Here is a 19,288-nt window from a genome sequence, read left to right on the forward strand (position 1 = left end):
CTCAGGGTGTTTGGAGCCAGAATCTCTTAAATGATGATGGAAGGAAGGAAAGACAGACAAAAGGAAGGAGGGAAGAAAGGTAGGAAGGAAGAAAGGACAGACAGAAGGAAGGACAGAAGGAGGAAAGGGAGGAAGGACAGGTGGAAGGAAGGACTGAAGGAGGAAAGGGAGGAAGGACAGAAAGAAGGAAGGACTGAAGGAGGAAAGGGAGGAAGGACAGAAAGAAGGAAGGAATGAAGTAAGGAACAAAGGAAGGTAGGAAGGACAGAGAGAAGGAAGGACTGAAGGAGGAAAGGTAGGAAGGACAGAAAGAAGGAAGGACTGAAGGAGGAAAGGGAGGAAGGACAGGTGGAAGGAAGGAAGGAAGGAAGAAAGGACAGACAGAAGGAATTTCAATTAGATCTCATGTGGGCTGGATCATTAAAAAGATGGAAGGAAGGAAGGAGGGAGGGAGGGAAGGAAAGACAGATGGAAGGAAGGAAGAGAAGGAAGGAAAGAGGGTAGGAAGGAAGGAAGGAAGGAAAGACAGATGGAAGGAAGTAAAGAGGGTAGGAAGGAAGGATGGAAGGAAAGACAGATGGAAGGAAGGAAAGAGGGTAGGAAGGAAGGATGGAAGGAAAGACAGATGGAAGGAAGGAAATAAGAAGGGAAGGAAGGAAAGACAGACAAAAGGAAGGAGGGAAGAAGGGTAGGAAGGACAGACAGAAGGAAGGACTGAAGGAGGAAAGGTAGGAAGGACAGAAAGAAGGAAGGACTGAAGGAGGAAAGGGAGGAAGGACAGAAAGAAGGAAGGACTGAAGGAGGAAAGGGAGGAAGGACTGAAGGAGGAAGGACAGGTGGAAGGAAGGAACGAAGCAAGGAACAAAGGAAGGTAGGAAGGACAGAAGGAAGAAAGGTAGGAAGGACAAGTGGAAGGAAGGAAGGAAAAGAACACAGGAAGGAAAGTGGGCCGGATTGGACCCCTCAGCGGGCCGGTTCTGGCCCACGGGCCGCATGTTTGACCCCCCTGCTTTAAACCCTCCTGACATCACAGTTACAGATTAAATAAATATAATAAATATAAATAAATATAAATATAAAAAAATATAAATGAATATAGATGATGATGATATAAATGTGTGTGTGTGTGTGTGTGTGTGTGTGTGTGTGTGTGTGTGTGTGTGTGTGTGTGTGTTTCAGGTTCTTTTATCTTTATCACTTCGCCTTCTACGCCTATCACTACCGCTTCAACGGACAGTACAGCAGCCTCGCTCTGGTCACTTCCTGGCTCTTCATCCAGGTCAGAACCACCTTCATCATCATCTTCATCATCACCACCTTCATCATCTTCATCACTACAGTCACACACACACACACACACGACACACTGCAGTGAATCACATGACTAGAGCTTTAAAGCAGAACTCAGCATGTTCCTCTAATTAACACACACACACACACACAGTATACACTTTACACACATAGTACACACTTTACACACTTCACACTCATATACACACACTGTAACACGCACACACACACACACACACACACACACACACACACAGCAGAGCAGTGTGTACTCTCTACTAGCAGGGTGTCATGTCTCTGTGCTGCCAGCAGATGGAGCTCTGAACACACAGGAAGAGTTTAGAAGAGGACACACTTCAATACAATACAGGAAACAGCTGATTCATTAATACATTAAACACTAATATTACTTTTATTTAATGTTATTATTTAACTACTGTTCATTACTTCTGGACTTCTTTTTATCCATTTTATTGATTTCCAGACTTGAAAAGTAAGAATATTATTTTATTATTGTGTGTCAGCTGATCTCAGAATAAATAAACTTCTCTCTCTCTCTCTCTCTCTCTCTCCTCTCTCTCTCTCTCTCTCTCTCTCTCTCTCTCTCTCTCTCTCTGTCTCTCTCTCTCTCTCTCTCTCTCTCTCTCTCTGTCTCTGCTCTCTCTCTCTCTCTCTGTCTCTCTCTCTCTCTCTCTCTCGTCTCTCTCTCTGTCTCTGTCTCTGTCTCTGTCTCTCTCTCTCTCTCTCTCTCTCTCTCTCTCTCTCTCTCTCTCTCTCTCTCTCTCTCTCTCTCTCTCTCTCTCTCTCTCTCTCTCTCTCTCCTCCCCCCCCCCCCCTCTCTCTCTCTCTCTCCCTCTCCCCCTCTCTCTCTCTCAGCACTCTATGATATATTTCTTCCATCACTACGAGCTTCCTGCCATCTTGCAGCAGATCAGGATTCAGGAGATGTTGTTACAGAACCAGCAGGGAGGTCAGAACCAGACGGCTCTGCAGGACAGCCTCAACAACAACAACAGTGCTGCCGCCGCCGCCGCCGCTGCTGCCGCTGCTGCAGGAGGAGCAGGAGGAGCAGGAGGAGGCACAGACCCCACACAGCCAGCACCCACCTCCTCCACACAGCCTCCACCCGACCCTCAGCCCTCCTCCACCTCCTCCTCTCCTGCAGCCGTGGGAGGGGATGTGCGGTCGGAGCTGAACTGGGTCGCTCAGACGGCCGCCATCATCACCGAGGCTCTGTCCTCCTCCGGCCAGCAGGGAGACGCAGGAGGAGGAGGAGCAGGAGGAGCAGCAGGAGGAGGAGGTCAGAGGTCAGCAGGAGCAACAGAGATCAGCGTGGTGGCCGAGTTCTGGATGGCAGGAGCAGTAGGAGGAGGAGGAGGAGCAGGAGGAGGAGTAGAAGCAAGTGTAGGAGGAGGTGCAGGAGGAGGTGGAGGAGCAGCAGCAGGAGGAGGAGGAGGAGGTGCAGGAGGTGAAGAGGAGCAGAGTGTAACGGTGGATCCAAACGTAGTTTCAGTAGAAATTAAAGCCACGGCAGGAGGAGCTGATCCTCCAGCCACGCCCCCTTCTCCTCCTCCTCCAATCAGAGGGCCCCAGGAGGAGGAGGCGGGGCCCTCGGAGGCGGGGCCAGCAGGTGCGGCCCCCCCACAGACAGACTGCCCCCCCTCACAGAGTTCAGGTACAGACTGGAACTGCAGAGTGCCGCAGAGCTCACACACATCCTGAGAGTCACCTGACCTGCCCCCACCTGTGCTACCTGTCAGCTGATCGGCCCATTGATCAGCTGATCGGCCCCATTGATCAGCTGATCGGCCCATTGATCAGCTGATCGGCCCATTGATCAGCTGATCGGCCCATTGATCAGCTGATCGGCCCATTGATCAGCTGATCGGGCCCATTGATCAGCTGATCGGGCCCATTGATCAGCTGATCAGGGTTCAGGTTTCTTGTTGATCCACATCTGAAAGGATTCTCTGGTTGTCCAACCCGAGGCTGGCGGCCCTCCAGAGGGACCAGCTGATCAGTTTGTTTTACTGTCTGTCAATCAAATAATCAATAAAATAAAATCAGCTGATCAAAACGTTTACAGAACAAACTATAATCAATAACTGGTTTAAAGCCTCTGATGTGGATCCAGGTGAACCCTGAGAGCTCCTCACTCACACCGACCGATCGATCAGCTGATCGTATCAGATAATAATTGATCAGTTTTTCTTTCATTTGAGTTTCAGATCAATAAAAGAGTTCAGAGGTTCATTCAGTTATTGATCAGCTGCAGAAACACCAGCTGATCAGTCACATGATCAATAATCTGATCGTTTCCTCCTTTAATTATTTAGTTTAGAAAATGTTAAAAAAACTGAAGTCAGCTGATTTTACTGATAATTTAATAATCAATCTAAATTTGATCGATCAGTTCTGATTATTGATCAGAAGTTTAACATTTTAAAAATTGATTATTTGAAAGACAGACGGTGAAACTGATGATTGATCAGACTCAGATGTTCCTGCAGCTCAGCGTCTCTCTGAACACGGCGGGAACTGATCGTGGTGATCGGTTATTGATCAGCTGATCAGCCCTCACTGACAGGTTCAAGCACAAACTGAACTTTATTTTTGTTCCATATGCTTTTATTTTGAAGATAAACTCTTAGAGAACAGGAAGTGGTTTTGGGGCGGAGCCGGTCGGACCGATCAGGACTTCCTGTCAGAATGCCTTATCAATAATCAATAATCCTCTTCAAGAGACGTCAGCGAGGAGAGCGAGCTGATTGGCTGTGCAATACGACACCGGCTCCCTCAGGCCCCGCCTCCCAGCAGAGGGCGTGGCCTGTGGCCGTGATGCGTTCAGGGACTGGAGGGTCTGCAGGTGCGTTCAGGTGCGTCGGCAGATGAATAAACGTTTATAGTTTATATTTATATAAATCTAAAATCTCTAAAAACACAAAATTAAAACATTTCAACTCATTAACCTGATCTGATGACATCACCGTGACATCATCAGAGGAAATGACAACAGAGCAGCTCGCCTGTAACCATGGTAACAGAGTTTAACTGCAGTAAAAGTTTTATTAAGTGTTAGATGATAATATATTCTGGGATGCTTTAACGTGAGCAGAGTTTTAATGTAGCCGATAAACTTTAATCTGACACTGGGACGGTCACCTGAACGCACCGTTACCTAGGTGACCAGCTGACGTTACCTAGGTGACCAGCTGACGTCACCTGACCCCCCGCTCAGACCGGATGTTTTTATTATTTTTCAGTTTCTTTGTTTTTATTTGTTTTGTTATATTTCACGATTTTTTTTTTTTTGTGTCTCGGTATTCGTGGTTACGGGAGGGGCGGAGCCTGGAGGCATGACGTGTTTCCGGGCGGGGCCTGAGTCCGTGACATTTCGGGGGGCGGGGCCTGGAGGCATGATGTGGTTTCTGGGCGGGGCCTGAGTCCGTGACGTTTCGGGGGCGGGGCCTGGAGGCGTGACGTGGCTGCGTGTCGCTAACTGAACCAAACTGATGGACTTTGTGGGTTTTTCTTCTTCGTGCCTCTCTGCTGGATGACTGTAGCCTCGTTAGTCTGAAACTCATCAAACTGTATTTAACTGTCCAGTAAAACCAGTAAAACCAGTAAAACCAGTAAAACCAGTAAACAGCACCAGTCTGCACTCACACTGTGTAACGTCTCACTTCTTTGTGTCTTAAATCAAACTGTTTGATCTCTGAGTGAAAACACACAATGAGCTGCTCCTCCATGAGGTTAGATAATGATCTGCAGGTTGGAGCCAGAAACAGGAGACAGAGGACGGGACGGAGCAGAGCAGCAGGAGACAGACCAGAGCAGTAGAGGACGGAGCAGAGCAGCAGATAACGGGACAGAGGACAGAGCAGCAGGAGACTGAGGACAGACCAGAGCAGGAGATAACGGGACAGAGCATCAGAGGACAGTGCAGCAGGAGTCGGAGGACGGAGCAGCAGATAATAGGACGGAGAGCAGAGTAGCAGGGGACAGAGCAGTAGAGGACAGACCAGAGCAGCAGGGGACGGAGTAGAGGACAGAGCAGCAGAGGACGGAGAAGCAGGGGACAGAGCAGCAGGAGACAGACCAGAGCAGTAGAGGACAGAGCAGAGCATCAGAGGACAGGACAGAGAGCAGAGCAGCAGGAGACAGACCAGAGCAGTAGAGGACAGAGCAGAGCATCAGAGGACAGGACAGAGCAGGAGAGGACAGACCAGAGCAGCAGAGGACAGAGCAGAGCAGCAGATAACGGGACAGAGCAGCAGAGGACAGAGGACAGAGCAGCAGGTTTCATTAATTAGCTTTAAAACTCTCAGAGATCCTTTAGAGGAAGACGATGCTCCTCTCTGCTGTGTCCTTCAGGCCTGGGGACAGACACTCTGTCGTTTAAAATGTCTTTATTATATTTAATGTGTTTTAATATCACAGCTGTCACATGATCAAACACACACCTCATTATATTTATACACACTTTATTCTATCATTGTAATAGAATAATTATATGTACATATATATATATATATCACTTCTATAATCTGCAGATTTTTATATAACTTTAAATCTTTTATTGTTTTAATGTAAATCTAAAGATAGATCTTTATGTATTTCCTCCTCTGAGTCTCACAGATCAATAACTTCTGATTTTAATTTACATAATAATCTTTATAAGAGTTAATTTAAATGTGATCGATCACGTTATTGATCTCTGAGACTCAGAGGAGGAAATACATAAAGATTTAAAGTTATATAAACATGTGCAGACTATAGAAGTGATAGATGATAAAGATTATTATGTAAATTAAAATCAGCTTTAATATTAAATAACATTTAATATTCTGCTGACACATTTAATCTGAGACACATCCTGAGAGAGAGAAACCCAACCTGCTGTTTAAAGTCTTCTTCATGAGGATGATGAAGATCACAGTTACATTTCAACACACCTAACCCCTACCTCAGACTCTAACCCCCAACCATGACCCCCTCCCCCCCCCACCCTAACCCTAACCCCTACCTCGGACTCTTTGAACTGAAAGTCAACTTAATCATTCTGCACTGCAACAGATACCAGATGTTTAACCCTCGTGTCGTCCTTCCGGAAAGAAAAGAAAGGAAAGAAGGAAGGAAAGGAGAGAGGAAGGGAGGAAGGAAGGAAGAAGGAAGGAAAGGAGGGAGGAAGGAAGGAAGGAAGGAAGTTAGGAAAGAAGGACAGAGGAAAGACAGACAGAACGAGGGAGGAAGGAAGGAATAAGGAAAGGAGGGAATGAAAGAAGGAGGGAAGAAAGGGGGATGGAGGAAGTACAGGCGGAAGGAGGGAAGGAGGGAAGGGAGGAAGGAAGGGAGGGAAGAAGAATAAGACGGGGTCAATTTGACCCGGGAGGACGACACGAGGGTTAAATATGATACTAAAGCACACTTATGTTTAAAATGTTCATCTGCAATTTAACAAACATTAAGCTAGCTAACGTTAGCAGCTAACATTAAGCTAGCTAACGTTAGCAGCTAACATTAAGCTAGCTAACGTTAGCAGCTAACATTAAGCTAGCTAACGTTAGCAGCTAACATTAAGCTAGCTAACATTAAGCTAGCTGACGTTAGCAGCTAACATTAAGCTAGCTAACGTTAGCAGCTACTTTACCACCACATACTTCAGGTTGGCAAACATTTGTAACAATCATGGGTTTGGGATAAGACCACGGGTCCTCGGTGGGACTTCTTCCTCCATGTCTTCGTATGGCATGACGTAGTACAGGTACGGCTATATGACGTAGTACAGGTACGGCTATATGACGTAGTACAGGTACGGCTATATGACGTAGTACAGGTACGGCTATATGACGTAGTACAGGTACGGATATATGACGTAGTACAGGTACGGATATATGACGTAGTACAGGTACGGCTATACGACGTAGTACAGGTACGGCTATACGACGTAGTACAGGTACGGCATGACGTAGTACAGGTACGGATATATGACGTAGTACAGGTACGGATATATGACGTAGTACAGGTACGGATATATGACGTAGTACAGGTACGGCATGACGTAGTACAGGTACGGATATGTGACGTAGTACAGGTACGGCTATATGACGTAGTACAGGTACGGATATATGACGTAGTACAGGTACGGCTATATGACGTAGTACAGGTACGGCTATATGACGTCGTACAGGTACGGCTATATGACGTAGTACAGGTACGGATATATGACGTAGTACAGGTACGGATATACGACGTAGTACAGGTACGGATATACGACGTAGTACAGGTACGGATATACGACGTAGTACAGGTACGGATATGTGACGTAGTACAGGTACGGCATGACGTAGTACAGGTACGGCATGACGTAGTACAGGTACGGATATACGACGTAGTACAGGTACGGATATACGACGTAGTACAGGTACGGATATATGACGTAGTACAGGTACGGATATACGACGTAGTACAGGTACGGCATGACGTAGTACAGGTACGGCATGACGTAGTACAGGTACGGCTATATGACGTAGTACAGGTACGGATATATGACGTAGTACAGGTACGGATATATGACGTAGTACGGATATATGACGTAGTACAGGTACGGATATACGACGTAGTACAGGTACGGATATACGACGTAGTACAGGTACGGATATATGACGTAGTACAGGTACGGATATATGACGTAGTACAGGTACGGATATATGACGTAGTACAGGTACGGATATACGACGTAGTACAGGTACGGATATACGACGTAGTACAGGTACGGATATACGACGTAGTACAGGTACGGATATGTGACGTAGTACAGGTACGGCATGACGTAGTACAGGTACGGCATGACGTAGTACAGGTACGGATATACGACGTAGTACAGGTACGGATATACGACGTAGTACAGGTACGGATATATGACGTAGTACAGGTACGGATATACGACGTAGTACAGGTACGGCATGACGTAGTACAGGTACGGCATGACGTAGTACAGGTACGGCTATATGACGTAGTACAGGTACGGATATATGACGTAGTACAGGTACGGATATATGACGTAGTACGGATATATGACGTAGTACAGGTACGGATATACGACGTAGTACAGGTACGGATATACGACGTAGTACAGGTACGGATATATGACGTAGTACAGGTACGGATATATGACGTAGTACAGGTACGGATATATGACGTAGTACAGGTACGGATATACGACGTAGTACAGGTACGGATATACGACGTAGTACAGGTACGGATATACGACGTAGTACAGGTACGGATATACGACGTAGTACAGGTACGGCTATGTGACGTAGTACAGGTACGGATATATGACGTAGTACAGGTACGGATATATGACGTAGTACAGGTACGGATATATGACGTAGTACAGGTACGGCTATATGACGTAGTACAGGTACGGATATATGACGTAGTACAGGTACGGATATATGACGTAGTACAGGTACGGATATATGACGTAGTACAGGTACGGATATATGACGTAGTACAGGTACGGCATGACGTAGTACAGGTACGGATATATGACGTAGTACAGGTACGGCATGACGTAGTACAGGTACGGATATATGACGTAGTACAGGTACGGATATATGACGTAGTACAGGTACGGCTATATGACGTAGTAGGGATATATGACGTAGTACAGGTACGGATATACGACGTAGTACGGCTATATGACGTAGTACAGGTACGGATATATGACGTAGTACAGGTACGGATATATGACGTAGTACGGCTATATGACGTAGTACAGGTACGGATATATGACGTAGTACGGATATATGACGTAGTGCAGGTAAGGATATATGACGTAGTACAAGTACAGATATATGACGTAGTACAGGTACGAATATATGACGTAGTACAGGTACGGATATATGACGTAGTACAGGTACGGATATATGACGTAGTACAGGTACGGCTATATGACGTAGTAGGGATATATGACGTAGTACAGGTACGGATATACGACGTAGTACGGCTATATGACGTAGTACAGGTATGGATATATGACGTAGTACAGGTACGGATATATGACGTAGTACAGGTACGGATATATGACGTAGTACAGGTACGGCTATATGACGTAGTACAGGTACGGATATATGACGTAGTACAGGATATATGACGTAGTACAGGTACGGATATATGACGTAGTACAGGTACGGATATATGACGTAGTACAGGTACGGATATATGACGTAGTACAGGTACGGATATATGACGTAGTACAGGTACGGCTATATGACGTAGTACAGGTACGGATATATGACGTAGTACAGGTACGGCTATATGACGTAGTACGGCTATATGACGTAGTACAGGTACGGCTATACGACGTAGTACAGGTACGGCTATACGACGTAGTACAGGTACGGATATATGACGTAGTACAGGTACGGCTATGTGACGTAGTACAGGTACGGCTATGTGACGTAGTACAGGTACGGCTATGTGACGTAGTACAGGTACGGCTATGTGACGTAGTACAGGTACGGATATATGACGTAGTACAGGTACGGATATATGACGTAGTACGGATACATGACGTAGTACAGGTACGGCTATATGACGTAGCACAGGTACGACATGACGTAGTACAGGTACGGATATATGACGTAGTACAGGTACGGATATATGACGTAGTACAGGTACGGATATATGACGTAGTACAGTTACGGATATATGACGTAGTACAGGTAAGGATATATGACGTAGTACAGGTACGGCTATATGACGTAGTACAGGTACGGATATATGACGTAGTACAGGTACGGATATATGACGTAGTACAGGTACGGATATATGACGTAGTACAGGTACGGATATATGACGTAGTACAGGTACGGATATATGACGTAGTACGGATATATGATGTAGTACAGGTACGGATATATGACGTAGTACAGGTACGGATATATGACGTAGTACGGCTATATGACGTAGTACAGGTATGGATATATGACGTAGTACAGGTACGGCTATATGACGTAGTACAGGTACGGCTATGTGACGTAGTACAGGTACGGATACATGACGTAGTACAGGTACGGATATATGACGTAGTACAGGTACGGATATATGACGTAGTACAGGTACGGATATATGACGTAGTACGGATACATGACGTAGTACAGGTACGGCTATATGACGTAGCACAGGTACGACATGACGTAGTACGGATATACGACGTAGTACAGGTACGGATATATGACGTAGTACAGGTACGGATATATGACGTAGTACGGATATACGACGTAGTACAGGTACGGATATATGACGTAGTACAGGTACGGATATATGACGTAGTACAGGTACGGATATATGACGTAGTACAGGTACGGATATATGACGTAGCACAGGTACGGATATATGACGTAGTACGGATATATGACGTAGTACAGGTACGGATATATGACGTAGTACAGGTACGGATATATGACGTAGTACAGGTACGGATATATGACGTAGTACAGGTACGGATATACGACGTAGTACAGGTACGGATATACGACGTAGTACAGGTACGGATATATGACGTAGTACAGGTACGGATATATGACGTAGTACAGGTACGGATATATGACGTAGTACGGGTACGGATATATGACGTAGTACGGGTACGGATATATGACGTAGTACAGGTACGGATATATGACGTAGTACAGGTACGGCTATATGACGTAGTACAGGTACGGCTATATGACGTAGTACGGATATATGACGTAGTACAGGTACGGATATATGACGTAGTACAGGTACGGCTATATGACGTAGTACAGGTACGGCTATATGACGTAGTACAGGTACGGATATATGACGTAGTACAGGTACGGCTATATGACGTAGTACAGGTACGGATATATGACGTAGTACAGGATATATGACGTAGTACAGGTACGGATATATGACGTAGTACAGGTACGGATATATGACGTAGTACAGGATATATGACGTAGTACGGATATATGACGTAGTACAGGATATATGACGTAGTACGGATATATGACGTAGTACAGGTACGGTTATATGACGTAGTACAGGTACGGCTATATGACGTAGTACAGGTACGGATATATGACGTAGTACAGGTACGGCTATATGACGTAGTACAGGTACGGATATATGACGTAGTATAGGATATATGACGTAGTACAGGATATATGACGTAGTACGGATATATGACGTAGTACAGGTACGGATATATGACGTAGTACAGGTACTGATATATGACGTAGTACAGGATATATGACGTAGTACAGGTACGGCTATATGACGTAGTACGGATATATGACGTAGTACAGGATATATGACGTAGTACAGGTACGGATATATGACGTAGTACAGGTACGGATATATGACGTAGTACAGGATATATGACGTAGTACAGGATATATGACGTAGTACAGGTACGGATATATGACGTAGTACGGATATATGATGTAGTACAGGTACGGATATATGACGTAGTACAGGTACGGCTATATGACGTAGTACAGGTACGGCTATATGACGTAGTACAGGTACGGATATATGACGTAGTACAGGTACGGCTATATGACGTAGTACAGGTACGGATATATGACGTAGTACAGGTACGGATATATGACGTAGTACAGGATATATGACGTAGTACAGGTACGGATATACGACGTAGTACAGGATATATGACGTAGTACAGGTACGGCTATACGACGTAGTACAGGTACGGCTATGTGACGTAGTACAGGTACGGCTATATGACGTAGTACAGGTACGGATATATGACGTAGTACAGGTACGGCTATGTGACGTAGTACAGGTACGGCTATACGACGTAGTACAGGTACGGCTATACGACGTAGTACAGGTACGGATATACGACGTAGTACAGGTACGACATGACGTAGCACAGGTACGGATATATGACGTAGTACAGGTACGACATGACGTAGCACAGGTACGGCTATACGACGTAGTACAGGTACGGCTATACGACGTAGTACAGGTACGGATATACGACGTAGTACAGGTACGACATGACGTAGTACAGGTACGGATATATGACGTAGTACAGGTACGGATATATGACGTAGTACAGGTACGGATATATGACGTAGTACAGGTACGGATATATGACGTAGTATGGATATATGACGTAGTACAGGTACGGATATATGACGTAGTACAGGTACGGATATATGACGTAGTACAGGTACGGATATATGACGTAGTACAGGTACGGATATATGACGTAGTACAGGTACGGATATATGACGTAGTACAGGTACGGCTATATGACGTAGTACAGGTACGGATATATGACGTAGTACAGGTACGGCTATATGACGTAGTACAGGTACGGCTATGTGACGTAGTACAGGTACGGATACATGATGTAGTACAGGTACGGATATATGACGTAGTACAGGTACGGATATATGACGTAGTACAGGTACGGATATATGACGTAGTACAGGTACGGATATATGACGTAGTACGGATACATGACGTAGTACAGGTACGGCTATATGACGTAGCACAGGTACGACATGACGTAGTACAGGTACGGATATATGACGTAGTACAGGTACGGATATATGACGTAGTACAGGTACGGATATATGACGTAGTACAGGTACGGATATACGACGTAGTACAGGTACGGCTATACGACGTAGTACAGGTACGGATATACGACGTAGTACAGGTACGGATATATGACGTAGTACAGGTACGGATATATGACGTAGTACAGGTACGGATATATGACGTAGTATGGATATATGACGTAGTACAGGTACGGATATATGACGTAGTACAGGTACGGATATATGACGTAGTACGGATACATGACGTAGTACAGGTACGGCTATATGACGTAGCACAGGTACGACATGACGTAGTACAGGTACGGATATATGACGTAGTACAGGTACGGATATATGACGTAGTACAGGTACGACATGACGTAGTACAGGTACGGATATATGACGTAGTACAGGTACGGATATATGACGTAGTACAGGTACGGATATATGACGTAGTACAGGATATATGACGTAGTACGGATATATGACGTAGTACAGGATATATGACGTAGTACGGATATATGACGTAGTACAGGTACGGTTATATGACGTAGTACAGGTACGGCTATATGACGTAGTACAGGTACGGATATATGACGTAGTACAGGTACGGCTATATGACGTAGTACAGGTACGGATATATGACGTAGTACAGGATATATGACGTAGTACAGGATATATGACGTAGTACGGATATATGACGTAGTACAGGTACGGATATATGACGTAGTACAGGTACTGATATATGACGTAGTACAGGATATATGACGTAGTACAGGTACGGCTATATGACGTAGTACGGATATATGACGTAGTACAGGATATATGACGTAGTACAGGTACGGATATATGACGTAGTACAGGTACGGATATATGACGTAGTACAGGATATATGACGTAGTACAGGATATATGACGTAGTACAGGTACGGATATATGACGTAGTACGGATATATGATGTAGTACAGGTACGGATATATGACGTAGTACAGGTACGGCTATATGACGTAGTACAGGTACGGCTATATGACGTAGTACAGGTACGGCTATATGACGTAGTACAGGTACGGATATATGACGTAGTACAGGTACGGCTATATGACGTAGTACAGGTACGGATATATGACGTAGTACAGGTACGGATATATGACGTAGTACAGGATATATGACGTAGTACAGGTACGGATATACGACGTAGTACAGGATATATGACGTAGTACAGGTACGGCTATACGACGTAGTACAGGTACGGCTATGTGACGTAGTACAGGTACGGCTATATGACGTAGTACAGGTACGGATATATGACGTAGTACAGGTACGGCTATATGACGTAGTACAGGTACGGCTATATGACGTAGTACAGGTACGGCTATGTGACGTAGTACAGGTACGGCTATACGACGTAGTACAGGTACGGCTATACGACGTAGTACAGGTACGGATATATGACGTAGTACAGGTACGGATATATGACGTAGTACAGGTACGGATATATGACGTAGTACAGGTACGGCTATATGACGTAGTACAGGTACGGATATATGACGTAGTACAGGTACGGCTATATGACGTAGTACAGGTACGGCTATGTGACGTAGTACAGGTACGGATACATGACGTAGTACAGGTACGGATATATGACGTAGTACAGGTACGGATATATGACGTAGTACAGGTACGGATATATGACGTAGTACAGGTACGGATATATGACGTAGTACGGATACATGACGTAGTACAGGTACGGCTATATGACGTAGCACAGGTACGACATGACGTAGTACAGGTACGGATATATGACGTAGTACAGGTACGGATATATGACGTAGTACAGGTACGGATATATGACGTAGTACAGGTACGGATATACGACGTAGTACAGGTACGGCTATACGACGTAGTACAGGTACGGATATACGACGTAGTACAGGTACGGATATATGACGTAGTACAGGTACGGATATATGACGTAGTACAGGTACGGATATATGACGTAGTATGGATATATGACGTAGTACAGGTACGGATATATGACGTAGTACAGGTACGGATATATGACGTAGTACGGATACATGACGTAGTACAGGTACGGCTATATGACGTAGCACAGGTACGACATGACGTAGTACAGGTACGGATATATGACGTAGTACAGGTACGGATATATGACGTAGTACAGGTACGGATATATGACGTAGTACAGGTACGGATATACGACGTAGTACAGGTACGGCTATATGACGTAGTACAGGTACGGATATACGACGTAGTACAGGTACGGATATATGACGTAGTACAGGTACGGATATATGACGTAGTACAGGTACGGATATATGACGTAGTATGGATATATGACGTAGTACAGGTACGGATATATGACGTAGTACAGGTACGGATATATGACGTAGTACAGGTACGGATATATGACGTAGTACAGGTACGGATATACGACGTAGTACAGGTACGGATATATGACGTAGTACAGGTACGGATATATGACGTAGTACAGGTACGGATATATGACGTAGTATGGATATATGACGTAGTACAGGTACGGATATATGACGTAGTACAGGTACGGCTATATGACGTAGTACAGGTACAGCTATATGACGTAGTACAGGTACGGCTATATGACGTAGTACATGTACGGATATACGACGTAGTACAGGTACGGATATATGACGTAGTACAGGTACGGATATATGACGTAGTACAGGTACGGATATATGACGTAGTATGGATATATGACGTAGTACAGGTACGGATATATGACGTAGTACAGGTACGGATATATGACGTAGTACAGGTACGGATATATGACGTAGTATGGATATATGACGTAGTACAGGTACGGATATATGACGTAGTACAGGTACGGCTATATGACGTAGTACAGGTACAGCTATATGACGTAGTACAGGTACGGATATATGACGTAGTACAGGTACGGATATATGACGTAGTACAGGATATATGACGTAGTACAGGTACGGATATACGACGTAGTACAGGATATATGACGTAGTACAGGTACGGCTATACGACGTAGTACAGGTACGGCTATGTGACGTAGTACAGGTACGGCTATATGACGTAGTACAGGTACGGATATATGACGTAGTACAGGTACGGCTATATGACGTAGTACAGGTACGGCTATGTGACGTAGTACAGGTACGGCTATGTGACGTAGTACAGGTACGGCTATACGACGTAGTACAGGTACGGCTATACGACGTAGTACAGGTACGGATATATGACGTAGTACAGGTACGGATATATGACGTAGTACAGGTACGGATATATGACGTAGTACAGGTACGGATATATGACGTAGTACAGGTACGGCTATATGACGTAGTACAGGTACGGATATATGACGTAGTACAGGTACGGCTATATGACGTAGTACAGGTACGGCTATGTGACGTAGTACAGGTACGGATACATGACGTAGTACAGGTACGGATATATGACGTAGTACAGGTACGGATATATGACGTAGTACAGGTACGGATATATGACGTAGTACAGGTACGGATATATGACGTAGTACGGATACATGACGTAGTACAGGTACGGCTATATGACGTAGCACAGGTACGACATGACGTAGTACAGGTACGGATATATGACGTAGTACAGGTACGGATATATGACGTAGTACAGGTACGGATATATGACGTAGTACAGGTACGGATATACGACGTAGTACAGGTACGGCTATACGACGTAGTACAGGTACGGATATACGACGTAGTACAGGTACGGATATATGACGTAGTACAGGTACGGATATATGACGTAGTACAGGTACGGATATATGACGTAGTATGGATATATGACGTAGTACAGGTACGGATATATGACGTAGTACAGGTACGGATATATGACGTAGTACGGATACATGACGTAGTACAGGTACGGCTATATGACGTAGCACAGGTACGACATGACGTAGTACAGGTACGGATATATGACGTAGTACAGGTACGGATATATGACGTAGTACAGGTACGGATATATGACGTAGTACAGGTACGGATATACGACGTAGTACAGGTACGGCTATATGACGTAGTACAGGTACGGATATACGACGTAGTACAGGTACGGATATATGACGTAGTACAGGTACGGATATATGACGTAGTACAGGTACGGATATATGACGTAGTATGGATATATGACGTAGTACAGGTACGGATATATGACGTAGTACAGGTACGGATATATGACGTAGTACAGGTACGGATATATGACGTAGTACAGGTACGGATATACGACGTAGTACAGGTACGGATATATGACGTAGTACAGGTACGGATATATGACGTAGTACAGGTACGGATATATGACGTAGTATGGATATATGACGTAGTACAGGTACGGATATATGACGTAGTACAGGTATGGCTATATGACGTAGTACAGGTACAGCTATATGACGTAGTACAGGTACGGCTATATGACGTAGTACATGTACGGATATACGACGTAGTACAGGTACGGATATATGACGTAGTACAGGTACGGATATATGACGTAGTACAGGTACGGATATATGACGTAGTATGGATATATGACGTAGTACAGGTACGGATATATGACGTAGTACAGGTACGGATATATGACGTAGTATGGATATATGACGTAGTACAGGTACGGATATATGACGTAGTACAGGTACGGCTATATGACGTAGTACAGGTACAGCTATATGACGTAGTACAGGTACGGATATATGACGTAGTACAGGTACGGATATACGACGTAGTACAGGTACGGCTATATGACGTAGTACAGGTACGGATATATGACGTAGTACAGGTACGGCTATATGACGTAGTACAGGTACGGATATATGACGTAGTACAGGTACGGCTATATGACGTAGTACAGGTACGGCTATATGACGTAGTACAGGTACGGATATATGACGTAGTACAGGTACGGCTATATGACGTAGTACAGGTACGGATATGTGACGTAGTACAGGTACGGATATATGACGTAGTACAGGTACGGATATATGACGTAGTACAGGTACGGATATGTGACGTAGTACAGGTACGGATATGTGACGTAGTACGGATACATGACGTAGTACAGGTACGGCTATATGACGTAGCACAGGTACGACATGACGTAGTACAGGTACGGATATATGACGTAGTACAGGTACGGATATATGACGTAGTACAGGTACGGATATATGACGTAGTACAGGTACGGATATACGACGTAGTACAGGTACGGCTATACGACGTAGTACAGGTACGGATATACGACGTAGTACAGGTACGGATATATGACGTAGTACAGGTACGGATATATGACGTAGTACAGGTACGGATATATGACGTAGTATGGATATATGACGTAGTACAGGTACGGATATATGACGTAGTACAGGTACGGATATATGACGTAGTACGGATACATGACGTAGTACAGGTACGGCTATATGACGTAGCACAGGTACGACATGACGTAGTACAGGTACGGATATATGACGTAGTACAGGTACGGCTATATGACGTAGCACAGGTACGACATGACGTAGTACAGGTACGGATATATGACGTAGTACAGGTACGGATATATGACGTAGTACAGGTACGGATATATGACGTAGTACAGGTACGGATATACGACGTAGTACAGGTACGGCTATATGACGTAGTACAGGTACGGATATACGACGTAGTACAGGTACGGATATATGACGTAGTACAGGTACGGATATATGACGTAGTACAGGTACGGATATATGACGTAGTATGGATATATGACGTAGTACAGGTACGGATATATGACGTAGTACAGGTACGGATATATGACGTAGTACAGGTACGGATATATGACGTAGTACAGGTACGGATATACGACGTAGTACAGGTACGGATATATGACGTAGTACAGGTACGGATATATGACGTAGTACAGGTACGGATATATGACGTAGTATGGATATATGACGTAGTACAGGTACGGATATATGACGTAGTACAGGTATGGCTATATGACGTAGTACAGGTACAGCTATATGACGTAGTACAGGTACGGCTATATGACGTAGTACATGTACGGATATACGACGTAGTACAGGTACGGATATATGACGTAGTACAGGTACGGATATATGACGTAGTACAGGTACGGATATATGACGTAGTATGGATATATGACGTAGTACAGGTACGGATATATGACGTAGTACAGGTACGGATATATGACGTAGTATGGATATATGACGTAGTACAGGTACGGATATATGACGTAGTACAGGTACGGCTATATGACGTAGTACAGGTACAGCTATATGACGTAGTACAGGTACGGATATATGACGTAGTACAGGTACGGATATACGACGTAGTACAGGTA

The 19,288-nt window shown here is 44.6% G+C and overlaps 1 protein-coding gene across 2 annotated transcripts in view; it reads left to right on the forward strand.

Annotated features, from left to right (window-relative positions):
• Positions 1 to 3,106, forward strand: part of tmem259 (transmembrane protein 259) — an 18,933-nt gene extending 15,827 nt beyond the window's left edge. For both annotated transcript variants that reach the window (XM_053322148.1, XM_053322149.1), the window contains exons 11-12: positions 1,180 to 1,279; positions 2,167 to 3,106. In XM_053322148.1, coding sequence (XP_053178123.1) covers positions 1,180 to 1,279; positions 2,167 to 3,012 — 946 coding nt within the window. In that variant the 3' untranslated portion in view covers positions 3,013 to 3,106. The remainder of the gene's footprint in view (positions 1 to 1,179; positions 1,280 to 2,166) is intronic.
• Positions 3,107 to 19,288: the final 16,182 nt, after the last annotated feature.

Source organism: Scomber japonicus, chromosome 7, assembly GCF_027409825.1.
Source record: "Scomber japonicus isolate fScoJap1 chromosome 7, fScoJap1.pri, whole genome shotgun sequence".
Lineage (NCBI taxonomy): Eukaryota > Metazoa > Chordata > Actinopteri > Scombriformes > Scombridae > Scomber > Scomber japonicus.